This window comes from Nestor notabilis, unplaced genomic scaffold (genome assembly GCF_000696875.1).
Source record: "Nestor notabilis isolate BGI_N333 unplaced genomic scaffold, ASM69687v1 scaffold2919, whole genome shotgun sequence".
NCBI classification, from domain to species: Eukaryota; Metazoa; Chordata; class Aves; order Psittaciformes; family Psittacidae; genus Nestor; species Nestor notabilis.
This window is the reverse complement of record NW_009942162.1, coordinates 24,963-37,313: the sequence shown is the minus strand read 5'-3', so window position 1 is coordinate 37,313 and position 12,351 is coordinate 24,963. Positions and strand designations below refer to the sequence as shown.

General features: G+C 44.9%; 1 protein-coding gene across 1 annotated transcript in view; it reads left to right on the top strand.

The window, feature by feature from the left end:
- Positions 1-611: 611 nt before the first annotated feature.
- Positions 612-12,351, top strand: part of ST3GAL1 (ST3 beta-galactoside alpha-2,3-sialyltransferase 1) — a 21,860-nt gene continuing 10,120 nt past the window's right edge. Inside the window, exons 1-2 of the mRNA XM_010021247.1 lie at positions 612-923; positions 10,636-10,832. Coding sequence (XP_010019549.1) covers positions 612-923; positions 10,636-10,832 — 509 coding nt within the window. The remainder of the gene's footprint in view (positions 924-10,635; positions 10,833-12,351) is intronic.

Here is a 12,351-nt window from a genome sequence, read left to right as displayed (position 1 = left end):
GATGAGAAGTTTTGGGATGGGCAGAGACAAGCAGAGAAATGAGGTTGGGAGGAATGCAACAAAAAATATTCTGACCATATTTTTTTCTTTCTTTTTTCGTACGTGTCTCCAGGCTGCAAACTGCTCTCCGTGGCTTAAATGGACATCAAAGCACGTCTCTCTGCTGGAATGTACATCCCTGGATGATCTGATCCTTTGTGAGCTAACTTCCAAGATGCAAAATAAATAACCACCCTTTTCTCTCTACAATCTGCTTGCTTTAATTTATGGCTTGCTCCCACACAGAAAACCTAAATTTTAATGCTGATATTGCTCTCCTCTAAATCTTCTGGAGTCTGGAAGGACAAGGGTCTGTCTTTGCTGAGCGTTCATTGGGAGAGGCTAGCAGCAGTGGAAGGGACTTGGAAGCACTGTGAGGAGGTGAAAGGAAATACCCAACTTTGCCTTTTTGAAGCCTGTTTAGGGGAAATATAGCTTCTTCCCATATGGATGGAGTTTGTATGTTCAGCCTAAGCCCGGGGTGGTAACTGGCAGGTGCCTGCAGCACCCTCTCCTTTTTGCCTTACGTTGGACCCTACATTGTGCTTGACGGCAGAACCTGAGTGGGAAAGATGGTCGTCGTAAGGAGGAGGAATGTGAAAGTGTTTACCTTCGCCTTTCTGCTCATCACGGTAACGTCCTTCCTGCGGAACTACACGCACCAGGTGAGCACCAACACATGGGACCCGAGGCATCTCATCATGCAGTTTTCAGAGCAAGTCCAGAAGCTCTTCAAGCACCCCAAGAGACCTTGCAGCTGTCAGACGTGCACCTCGGAGCTGGGACATTCCCTCTGGTTCGATCAGAGGTTTAATTCAACTATGCAACCTTTCCTGACCTCACAAAATGCCTTGATCCCAGAAGACAGCTACAGGTGGTGGCTGGTAAGTGGGAGGTGTGGATGCAGCCCGGTGTTTGTGAGATGGTTTGCTCAAGGCTTTGAGCGGTGCCAAGCAGATCGTGAGAGATGGTTCCTGCCAAAAGCTTTTGCCATCTCAAGCTGACAAGGAAGCAGAGGTGGAAGAAAGTGGGTGTTCGTGCTGCTGTTTAGCTTGTAGGCTAAACAAGTTCGCTTGCTCCAAGATAGAAAAGTCCCTGTCAGAGTTAGGCGGTGAATCCAGAATTTGCAAATGTTAATATTGCCTTTTTCTCCCTTCTCTTTGAAAGACTAGATTTGGTAAGCCACCTGTGTCTTTTCAGATGGTGAAAAGGGCTTTTTCTGTCCATCGAGTTTGCGTTCTGAAGTAATTCCCCTGGGGCTCTCCTTGCCATAAGACATGGAGTACTGCATTTAGCTCTCGAGTCCTCAGTACAAGAAAGATACGGACCTGTTGGAGATGGTCCAGTGGAGGGCCACAAAAATGATCAGGAGGATGGAGCATCTCTCTTATGAGTAAAGGCTGAGAGAGTTGGGGTTTTTCAGCCTGGAGAAGAGAAGGCTCTGGGGAGATCTTATTGTGGCCTTTCAGTACCTAAAAGGGGCCTATGAGAAAGATGGGGAGAGACTTTTTATCAGAGTCTGTTGCGATAGGACAAGGGGTGATGGTTTTAAACTAAAAGAGGGGAGATTCAGGCTGGACGTGAAGAAAAAGTTCTTTACAATGAGGGTGGTAAAACACTGGCACAGGTTGCCCAGAGAGGTGATGGATGCCCCATCCCTGGAGACATTCGGGGCCAGGCTGGATGTGGTTGTGGGCAACCTGATCCAGTTGAAGGTGTCCCTGCTCATTGCAGGAGGATTGAACTGGATGAGCTTTGAAAGTCCCTTCCAACCCAAACCATTCTATGATTTTATGATTCTACATGTAAATAATTGGCAGGATTAAATGGAAAGTTGTTAATTCCATGTGTATGAGAACAGTCTCCATTGTGGCTGGTGATGTAAACCGGTCTGTAAAGCACACGGGCAGCCGCAGGTCACAGGGAAGGAGCAGCCCCAGCATATCCTCGAGCAGGGCAGTCCAATGAGCCTGACCCAGGCATCATGAAAGCTAGTGGATACCTTGTTCAAAAAGCACACAAGGGTAGAAGGTATATCCTGATGTTTTGCCTAATTAAAGCCCCTTTTATGTTCTCTTGAAACAAGACATTGATTAAATGAATTGCTTATGGCCTGTGCTCCTGAGCTGCTAACACACGGGTCCTGGCTGCAGTGACCCCAATCAAATCACAGTTTCGTTATGACTTGCTTTTTCCTTCTTCTGGAAAAACAGTGGCCCAGTGCCTTTCTTTGAACACACAACAGCCTGCAACGAGCACAACAACCCTTGATACCAAATTTGGGGCTTTCAGCCCTTTCCTGGCAACCTGGGGAACCCCCTCCGCAGTCACCCACTTTTGCAGGGAGGGCATTTAGGTTTGGAGGAGGTGTTAAGTGCTGAGGGAATGAGGGTGTATCTGATATATCACTTCTCACTCTGCTGGCTGTTGCATTTGCTGGTGAAAAAGAGATGCCACAAAACAACAGCTTTAACTGTTTCATAAAGGATCTCCTCATTTTAAAATTAAACCCTCCTTTTTGCTGTGAGTCTCACATACTCCAGGCGTTGTATCCTTCCACCAGCTCCTTGACCATGACTCAGATTTCCCATCGTATGTGTTTTTTCTTGCAGCCCCCAGACACTTTTCCTTCTGGTCCCCACATTTCTTGTGCTCAAAAACTATGTAGATGAGGCCCTTAGTGACATGGTTTAGTGGTGGACTTGGCAGTCCTGGGCTAATGATTGGACTTGGTGATCTTAAAGGTCTTTCCCAACCTAGTTGATTCTATGATTCTCTGACTTCCTAGCTGTGCTTTGCTGGAGCCATGAGAAGGGAAGATGGCAAGCTCAGGTCCTATCCTAGCTCCATTTGCCCTGAGGTGAGGTTTTACCAGGATGCTGAGCTGATCTAACAATTGGCAGGTTTTGGAGGTGAGGGGATACCCCAAATCAAGAGGATGAAGTTGTTCATGGACACCATGAATGTTCAGGCTGGTTGTGAAATGCCTCTTGATACTGCCTCTGAATGCAGAAACCGGGAGCACTCAGCACCTTGAGGATATGCTGGGGACAGGATGGGATAGTCAAGCCTAAATCCTATCATCAGTGCAGAGGCTGTGCTGGGTGGGCACAGTGCCTCTACTCTGTCCGAAGGGCTTGCACATCACCCCTGGGCAAAGCCACACTGCATTCTGCGCTCAGAGCTCACTCTGATTTAAACATGAGGTTTGAATGCATCTTCTCTTAAAAGAAATCTAAAAGGAAGAAAAAGCTTGGGACTCTTAGTACAGAACTTTGAATTTCTGATTCTCCTTCTCAGTGAGACTGAAAGAAAAGAAAGATACAAATACCTCACTTCAGCTCAACCCGAAACAGATTTTTGGGGGGGAGGGTTGTTTCTTTTTCAGCTAAACTAAAAAATAGTGACTGTCAGCACAGCCAGAAGTGTTTTCTTTTCTCCTCCCACCCCCCGTAAAAGCTTTCCATTTAATTTTCAGGGCTGTCTGACCCTATTTTTATTGTTTTCATTTATTTTTTTGAATTCAGGTCAAGTTCAAAGGAAATGCATCACTTTCAGAACAAAGCTTTTTTTTTCTTAGATGGTAAAAATAAAACTTCTAAGATTTCTATACTTTTTCCACCATATTTTTTTTCAGCCAGAACTTATTTTCAACAAGAATGTATGAAATGTTTTGGCATCCCCCAAAACTGCATTGTGTATTGGAAATCAGTTACTCACTGAAAACATATGTCCTACTCTGTGGTAGATGGAGAAGGTGCCCTGGCTCCTCTGAAAGATGCTTCTGGGTAAACCCAGGCGCGGTGCAGCCTCAGCTCCTCACTGCAGCCTGTTTCCTATGTGCATGTTGCTTTGAGTAAGCCTTTCAAAGCCAGTCAGTGTCATTTCTGCAGTAAATCCCAGGTGCATCCTGGCTGCACTCCCTTTTTCACTGTTCATTTTTAGGCTCATCTTCAAAGCGATGCTGAGATTTCAGCCAGTCTTAAATGAAACATTGCTCATGGCCATGTGTTACTCTTGCTTGCTTTGCCAACTCAATAATTTGTGTCTTTTTACTATATTTGTACTTAAAAGATGAGACATGAGAGACCTGAGATTTCTTAAACTTCATTTCAGGGGAGAAATGACTGTGTTTGCTCTCAGGAACTGGCTTCAGACAGCGTGCTGGTTTCACTATGCCGTAACTGAGATGACAGTGACTGCACTGGATCTGTTTGCAGTGAGGCTGTGACTTTCCTGTCACAGGGAGACCCATGTGATATGCTTGGACTAAACACAGGCAGAGTCCTTGCCAGAGAGCTGTCTGTCTACCAAGCTCAGTCTGCCTTCCCTTCCCATTAACCCTGTTGTTGCATGTGTGAATAAGGAACATTAATATTAGTAAGGAGCATTAGTATCCCTCCACTTGTAGGAAAGCGAGGACTGATTTCTGAGCCAGTATTTGAGATGAAGTGACATTTGGAGCTAAAGGATGGGATGGTTTCACTTGCTTAGAGCTCTTCACATAGCAGACAAGCTGCTTTCATTTCTTCCTTTCCTTCCTTTCCTTCTTTTCCTTACTTCCTCCTCTCCTTTTCTCCTCTACTTGCATGTCTTTCTGTCTATCCATCCATCTGCCTTCCCTTATCTTATGCTCAGGGACTGGGAGAGTCTGAGTGTTTTTGAAGTTGGCACCTTATGTTATGTGACAGATTTCTTGCTGTTTCTATTTTCTTCCTCACCTCCCTGAGCTGGTTCACCTGCAAGATGTTCATTGTCGTTCCATGACACAAGTGCTATGGGCATTTCCACTAAATTTAGTAACTTATATGTAAGGAAAGAGGGCAAACAAAGAAACTGCCGTAACACAGCATAGCGCTTCTTGATAATTTTCTAGTTTCATTCTCAGGGGCTTTGGCATTGTTTTTGGTGGTCAGAAAGTATTAAAAATATGAGATCAGAACGTAATGTTCTAAATCCAAAATAAGCCTGTTGAGGTTGATGGATTAAAGCTGTCACAAGTAAAATCAGGCTCAGAGTTCCCTGGCAATCTTATCTGTAGCACATTGTTCATAAACATTACAACAATTTTTATCTCGAGTCTTATGATATTTGAGGGTCTTGCTTTGGGTTTTTTTTGGAAGAAGGCTCAGCTCGTGGGGCCATGTGATGGGCCTATTGAAAACAATATGTTAGCTTTTACTCATTATGTTTGTAGGAGAAAATGCAATAGACAGCATAAAGATTTGCTAACCAGATGGCAAACAAGAGGGCATTCCCAGTACATGTGCTGGCCTGTTTTTTAAGGCAGCAGCAGAGCTACCTGGCACCCGAGTCATTCATTTTGAATGCTCTTTGTAGGAAATTTGCCCAACTACTTTGATCACCAGAAGTCATCTTTAAAAGTGGGACAGTGTCTGTGACACTTTGAAAGGAATGCACAGGGCTTAGCACACTGAAGGTAGCAGAAGGTGGTACCAAATCCAGCCCAGGCCCCCGGATCTAGTCCCAGTGCGTGCTACATGCCAGTCCTACCTCGTGTTGTGCTGCTAGGGTTCAAGCAGGGCATATAGACCAGCCTTGGATGGATGAGGACAGATGGATCTGAAGGTGATTGAAGCTCACAGGTCCCTCTAAGCACTGCAGTGTTCTCTGCTGAGCTGCAAGCATTGTGCAGCCAGAAACAAAAGCACACAGAGCTGATGGAAGCAGGGTCCTTGCTCCTTAGAGTGCCATGGAGGTGACCTATGAGCCATGGAAGTCAGAAATCATACAATTTGTCCTGTGTGTATCATTGTAGGCTATTTACATAAAGTATTCACATACTTTCATATTTGGGAATACATATTTTTTGACAGGCACGAATGATTAAACAAACCCCAAACTCTTGAAAGCCCCTGTATTCTTCACTTTAATCTCTTTGATGCATAGTAATTGCAGGACATTAAATATGACAATAATAATTTTCCAGACCAAGGAGGCATTTTTAAAATTGATGGTTTCCTTTTAACCTCTCCTTCCGTCTGCAAAGTGGAGATTACCTGGGTTTGCCCCACCAGGCTGTTGCTAGGATTAATCTTTGTACAATGCCTTATAGCTGGGAAGCGCTGTGTCAGTATTAATGCCGCCGAACTGCTGCAGCGAGGCAATTAGTGGCTGTGCAAAAGAGATTCTCATGCGGCTTTATTCACTCTTTATCTTTTAAAAACAGTTCAAAAAATTAGAAAAGGCACAAAACCCAGTATTGCTACACCAAATAGCAATGGCTGCCTGGCTGTGTGCTCACTGGGCTGCCAGACCCACAGCTATACCCGCCAGCCTACCGCGAGGGTTGTGTCTCCATCCATGCTCTGTCTGCATCCACATCACACCAATGATTACAGGTTAAGCAGGATGTTTTCTACCTGCTCATAAGTTGGGATTTTGAAGGTGTATTTAACACACTGCCAAACTTGTCCATAGATGCAGGATGCACAGGTACCAGGAGAGCTTTCCTTTGAGGCTCTTCTGACTATAGCTGTGTCCTCACCACTCCAAGCGATCAGCTCTGAACAGCCTTGGCTGAATTCACACCCTTTGCATCCTCTTAGCTGAGTTTTGGGTATTGCTTCTTGGCAATCGCTGACAACGTGTTGGTACCAGAGAGCTCGGGGAAGTTTATAAAAGCAACAAAGTCCCCTTAATGGAGGTGTGCACGCAGGGATAAGGGAATGAGCAGCGTCCTGTTCCTTGGAAATCCATGGATAAAGAAAGGAAGTGCATAAACTTTCAGGGTACTTTTTCTTGCCCTTTTTTCTTTTCTTGCTTTTTTTTAAATAAGAAAATGCAAAATCAGCTAGTAACTTATACGTGTGAAGTGGGGAGCTTGTAAGGCTGGGAGGACAGGGTAGTTTGCTTTCCCTGTGAAGATGACTTGGACACTTCTTATTTAATAGTAAGTTCAAATTCAAAGGTTGTGGGTTCAGCTTACCAGTACCTAAAGGAGCATAGAAGAAAGCTGTAGAGGGACTTTTTACAAGGGCATGTATGGATAGGAGAAGCGTTTAAGCTGAAAGAGGGGAGATTTAGATTAGATATTAGGATAAAACTCTTTACTATGAGGGTGCTGAGGCGCTGGCACAGGGTGCCCAGAGAAGCTGTGGCTGCCCCATCCCTGGCAGTGTTCAAGGCCAGGTTGGACACAGGGGCTTGGAGCAACCTGCTCTAGTGGAAGGTGTCCCTGCCCGTGGCAGAGGGTTGGAACTGGATGAGCTTTAAGGTCCCTTCCAACCCAAACCCGTCTGTGATTCTGTGGTTCTGTGAAGCTTCTCAATCTGGACTGTGAATTACAGCTTTTAGCAACCCAAGGTGAAGAGTTGACTCCCAAGAGGCAGACAAATATTTTCTGGAGGGTAGCTGGGTTGTTAAGTGATCTAGCGGTATTTTGTATGTGGACACAAGGTGGGTTAAGATACCTTTTGTATTCAAGCAGGAGGTTAAACCGCATCTTTAGACATGGCTATTGCTTGCACAGATTTCTGAGAAAAGCAGCCACTTCACTCAGAACACAGGGGTCAGGTCTTTCAGTGTATTTAAGCCCTCTCCTAGCAGCTGTATCCATACACATATCCCTGGTGCACATCTATGGCACTTGGAGGGAGGATGCTGTTCCAGAAGAGGCCAGGCTGGTGGGAACTTGCTAAAAAGAAAAAAAAGAGACAATATAACTCAAGAAAAGGACACAAATTTGGTGTGGGAAAGTGAACTATAATTGGTTTGTAATTGTAAACCTGTTAAGATTGTCTTTTTCAGGAAGTCAAGCAAACATTGTGCAATAAGGAGCTGACACACAATAAGTCTGAACTTCTAAAAGCTGTATCTGCCTTGGAGTTAACCAGCTTCATTGTCTGCTCTGCTCTGTTTTGCTAACTGAAGATTAGAACCAGTGCTGACTGGAGATTAGGCCTGAAAAGTGTAGTCCAATCAGATAATCATTGAGGAAATTAAAGCAGAGAACTTCTAGTGAGTTAAGGACAGATGTCTTACTGTGCTATAAGGTCACACAGTGCAATAAGATCATCATCCTGTTTGAGATCATTGAGGGAATCTCTGTACCAATCTTTGCCATGGAAGTTGTGTACAACCAAGGGAGCGTAGGATGCTGATGTCCTGCTTTCAGGCTGGTGTTGATGCCCATGTTTTAACTTGGTTGCAATGCAGTTACTGCAGACCAACAGCAGCATAGCAAAAAGAAAAGGCAGATCCCTGTTCTGTGTAAATGGAGGTGTCTGCGTGTTATAATGTTTCTTATCATTTTAGTGCATTAAACAAGTCAATACACCAGGTCCTTTCCTTTCCTGATGCTATCATTCTGGCTGAAAAGGCAATTGAACTTTAAAAGGGGGCTCAAGTACTTAGAATTTTCTGAAAATTACCTTCCTCACCTGAATTTTCTCAGGGAAAATCAGTTCAAGAATAGGTTTTTGGGTTGTTTGGTTTTGGTTTGGTTCTTTTCTGTGTTTGGGGTCCATCCCCCACTGCTCCTCCCCCTCCCCCCCCAAATAACTATGTTCTTAAAAATGTTTTGGTGCATGTTTGGTTGTTTTCCCTTTGATTTCTTAAAGGCAGTTGAAAGTCAGATCACCTTTACAGAGGCAGAGTTTGGGTGTATACATGTATGTGTTCAAATAACTCAAAATAAGTTCTTTTCTTAAAAAAAAAGTTGTATTTTTCTACATTATCCGCCTGATACTACACTCCAAGACATCTGTGAAGTCTCCATTTGTTTTGAAGGCTGCAGACGTTCTAACATTAAGTGGGTTTTATATATTCAGAGTTAAACCAGGTTAGATTGGATTCATAAAGAATGCACAATAGTTTAGGCAAGTGAATAATCACATGTGTAATCATGTGGTGATAACCACAGAATCACAGACTGGTTTGGATTTGAAGGGACATTAAAGCTCCTCCAGTTCCACCCCCCTGCCACGGGCAGGGACACCTTCCACTAGAGCAGGTTGCTCCAAGCCCCTGTGTCCAACCTGGCCTTGAACACTGCCAGGGATGGGGCAGCCACAGCTTCTCTGGGCACCCTGTGCCAGCGCCTCAGCACCCTCACAGGGAAGATCTTCTGCCTAGTATCTAATGTAAATCTCCCCTCTGTCAGTTTAAAGCCATTTCCCCTTGTCCTGTCACTACATGCCCTTGTGAAAGTCCCTCTCCAGGTTTCTTGTTGGCCTTTAGGTGCTGGAAGACTGTTACAAGGTCTCTTCTGACAAATTCTAAGGACTTCACAGCATGGCCATAACAAGGGATTGAGCATCCTGATTACTTTGCATCCCAATCACCTTGTGCAGTCCATACCTGAGTATATAGGCTAGCAAGGATTAGCAGGAAGATTAAGTGTATGTATGCAACATTTCACTGTCTTCTTTGTTTCAAGTTCCTGGTCCCGATGGTGTCTTGTAGCTCGGAGGTCCACAGACCTGTTTGAGTTCAGTGCAAATAAGGTTGCTTTACATAGTTCTGCAAAGAGACAGCAGGGAGTTTAAGCAAAACTTAGAGCGATGTATCTGTTTGTGTGAGAGAGGGAGCAGGACAAATTAACAGTTCTGGTTAATTAACAGTAACTGGTGCTGTTGAAGGAAACACATGAGAAACTAAAGCCAAATTACCCCAGGCCCTTGCTGGGAGTCCTGGGAAAAGGTGTTTCTCCTCTCTCCCTCCCCTTGCCCTGGGCTGGCAGAGCAAGGGCAGAGCCTTTTGGCACGTTTTGTGTTAGGAGCTGTTCTCCCTTTGTGAGAACCACAGGGGTTGGCAATGCTCTCTGCAGGCACTCCCAGCCTCTGTAGTAGCCCTCAGAGAGCAGAGCCCCAGAAAGGGAGCGTCTGACCATCGCCTGCCCTGCACCTTGCCTATACCTTCCTGACCTAACCATTGTTTCCACCGTGCACCACAGAGCTGCTTACAAAATTTTCCCTCCATGGCAACAGGCACAATGGCCAAGGTCCGGGTGGTTTTCTTCATCCTGGAGGATTTTTGGGGATGATTTTACATCCCCAACCCTCAGGGCGAACTCTACCATAGTTTCCTATTCACTAGAAGCTGCTTCCTCCACAGTCCAGAACAGCAGCAATATGATCTCCCAATTCCACTTCTGGCATATGCCAAAATTTGAGGAAGAGGTGTCTGTGCTCCATCAGGTTCAATGAGACTCTTCAGCCCTTCAGAGGAGGGTTAAAAGAAATCTTATACCGGTCCTAATCGAAGATACCTGGCCCGAAGTGGGATTAGGCTTATACACACCTTACAGAGGAACCTTTATTCTGCTGAGATCAGCCTCAGGGAGAATGCACGATCTGTTCCACTGTGGCTAAACGAGACTGAGGAGGTGTGGGAATTGAAGGAGAAGGAGGGAAAAAGAGGAACCAAGTTTAAAAAGTTAATGAGAAGGGATTTTCTGCTTTTCTGTTGGGTTTTGGATCTTTTTCACACTTCAGCTCCCAACTGAAGTCTTGCAACGCAGGAGACAGCGTCTGCAGGTAGATGTGAGAATGGTCTTTGAGCGGACATTTGAAGCTACATCTTGCTCACATAAAAGCTATACTGGTAACCTGGAGTGATTTTTCTCCCCAACAGAAACTGCAAGGAGAGAAAACTCCAAAGAATATTAACACTACCCTCAAGGAAGTGTTTGGGATCATTCCTGGGGATGGGGACCCACTTCAGGAGCGAGGCACTTTCACGTGCAGACGATGCGCTGTCGTGGGCAACTCCGGGAACCTGCGGCAGTCACAGTATGGCCAAGAAATTGACTCCCATGACTTTGTGCTCAGGTGAGTAGGCACCACCTCGGCTCCACATGGTTCTTGTTTAAGAATTACTGATCATTTTGGGGACAAGTGAAAAAAAGAGTTTTCAGAGGCTATCTAGTGAAATCTGGTACTTGGGTCAAATCTAAGTTCCAGGGATGTAAACTGTGTGTGTTGGAGATACAGCATCCTGTTTTAGCTTGGAAAAGAACAATGAATAGATGTTGTACCTTGTTCTGCACTATTTAGAATTGTCTATGTTATAGTAAAATATATAGTGAAATATAGTAACAGTTACTGCAGATGGTACTCACAAGTGCTTTTTTGCATACTTATTGATTATATCAGATTTGACCTCCTTGCACTGGTTCATTCTTAAGCAATATTGGCAAGGAAAGACAAAGTCACTTTGCAATGGACAGGAGAAAAACTGGTAGGCTGAAGGTACTTTGTAAAGGGTCATGTCACCTCTTCTTTTGCAAGCAATGAAGGTTGGCTATTTTGTCCCACTGAAATGCAAGCAGGAAGTGGGTGAGCAGAGCTAATCACCCAGAGGGCAGCCAAGATATGTGGGCTAACTAAGTTCATCTCCAATGTGTTGTCCAGCTTTCACACCACAGCTGTCAATACAGCACAATTTGGGGAGCGATGCAGTGCAGGTCAAAAGGCCTGGAAGGGAGCTATTGCTGTTAAAAATACTCTGGGAAATAACATAATCTTTAGTAGGAAGCGGTGCACTGATGTCAAGAGTGAAGCAGCAGCAGATCAGCACTATTTGAACTGTTAAGCCACCTTATGCCTCTTGTTTTCCTACGTGGCTTGGACACACTTAGAGTCTTCTGATGACATCTAAATGTTCACAGTAAATCATTTCAGGAGTTGCTTCCATCAGCTGTGTGCCTTGTCCTCTGCTAAAAGAACCTCCTGAAGGCAGAGGCAGCCAACCTGGTCTTCAGATCCATGAAGGCAAGTGAAGAGCCCTTGACATTAGTCCTGCAGGTTTCAAATGTGAGGCAGCTGAGGTGCATTTATGCCTAACGCTGTGTCCCTTGCTATGGAGACAGCCCCATTCCTGTGCAGACTTTCTTACCTGACCTGTGTTTCCAGATTCGTGCAAAAAAGGCTTTGCTAGACTCAAAAGCTATTTTATTTGAGTAGTAACGGAAGAGTAACACACTCAGTGTTTCTGCTCTGAGGCTTTGCCCTTCCTGTAGCTCTTCATCCCTGGGAAGGGAGAAAATCTCCGTGACTTGGAATTGAACTTGCCAGTTTTGGATTTATATTTTGGCAATCTCAAGCCAGATCCGAAGGGGCGGCACAAGGTTTTAAGAGTTCACTGGGGCAATGTGTGCGGAGAAGGTGAACCCTCTGTGTGCTAATCCAACAGATAAAATCTCTGGTGACCTCATGTTCACTTCCATGTGCTCTGGCAATCAAGCCAAGCACTGAGAAGAGCCAGCGAGTCTGAGGGGACGCCTTTCCTTCCACACACTGCATTCTAGTCCACTCTTTTGTTTAACTATCTACTTTCATGAGAGAAGGA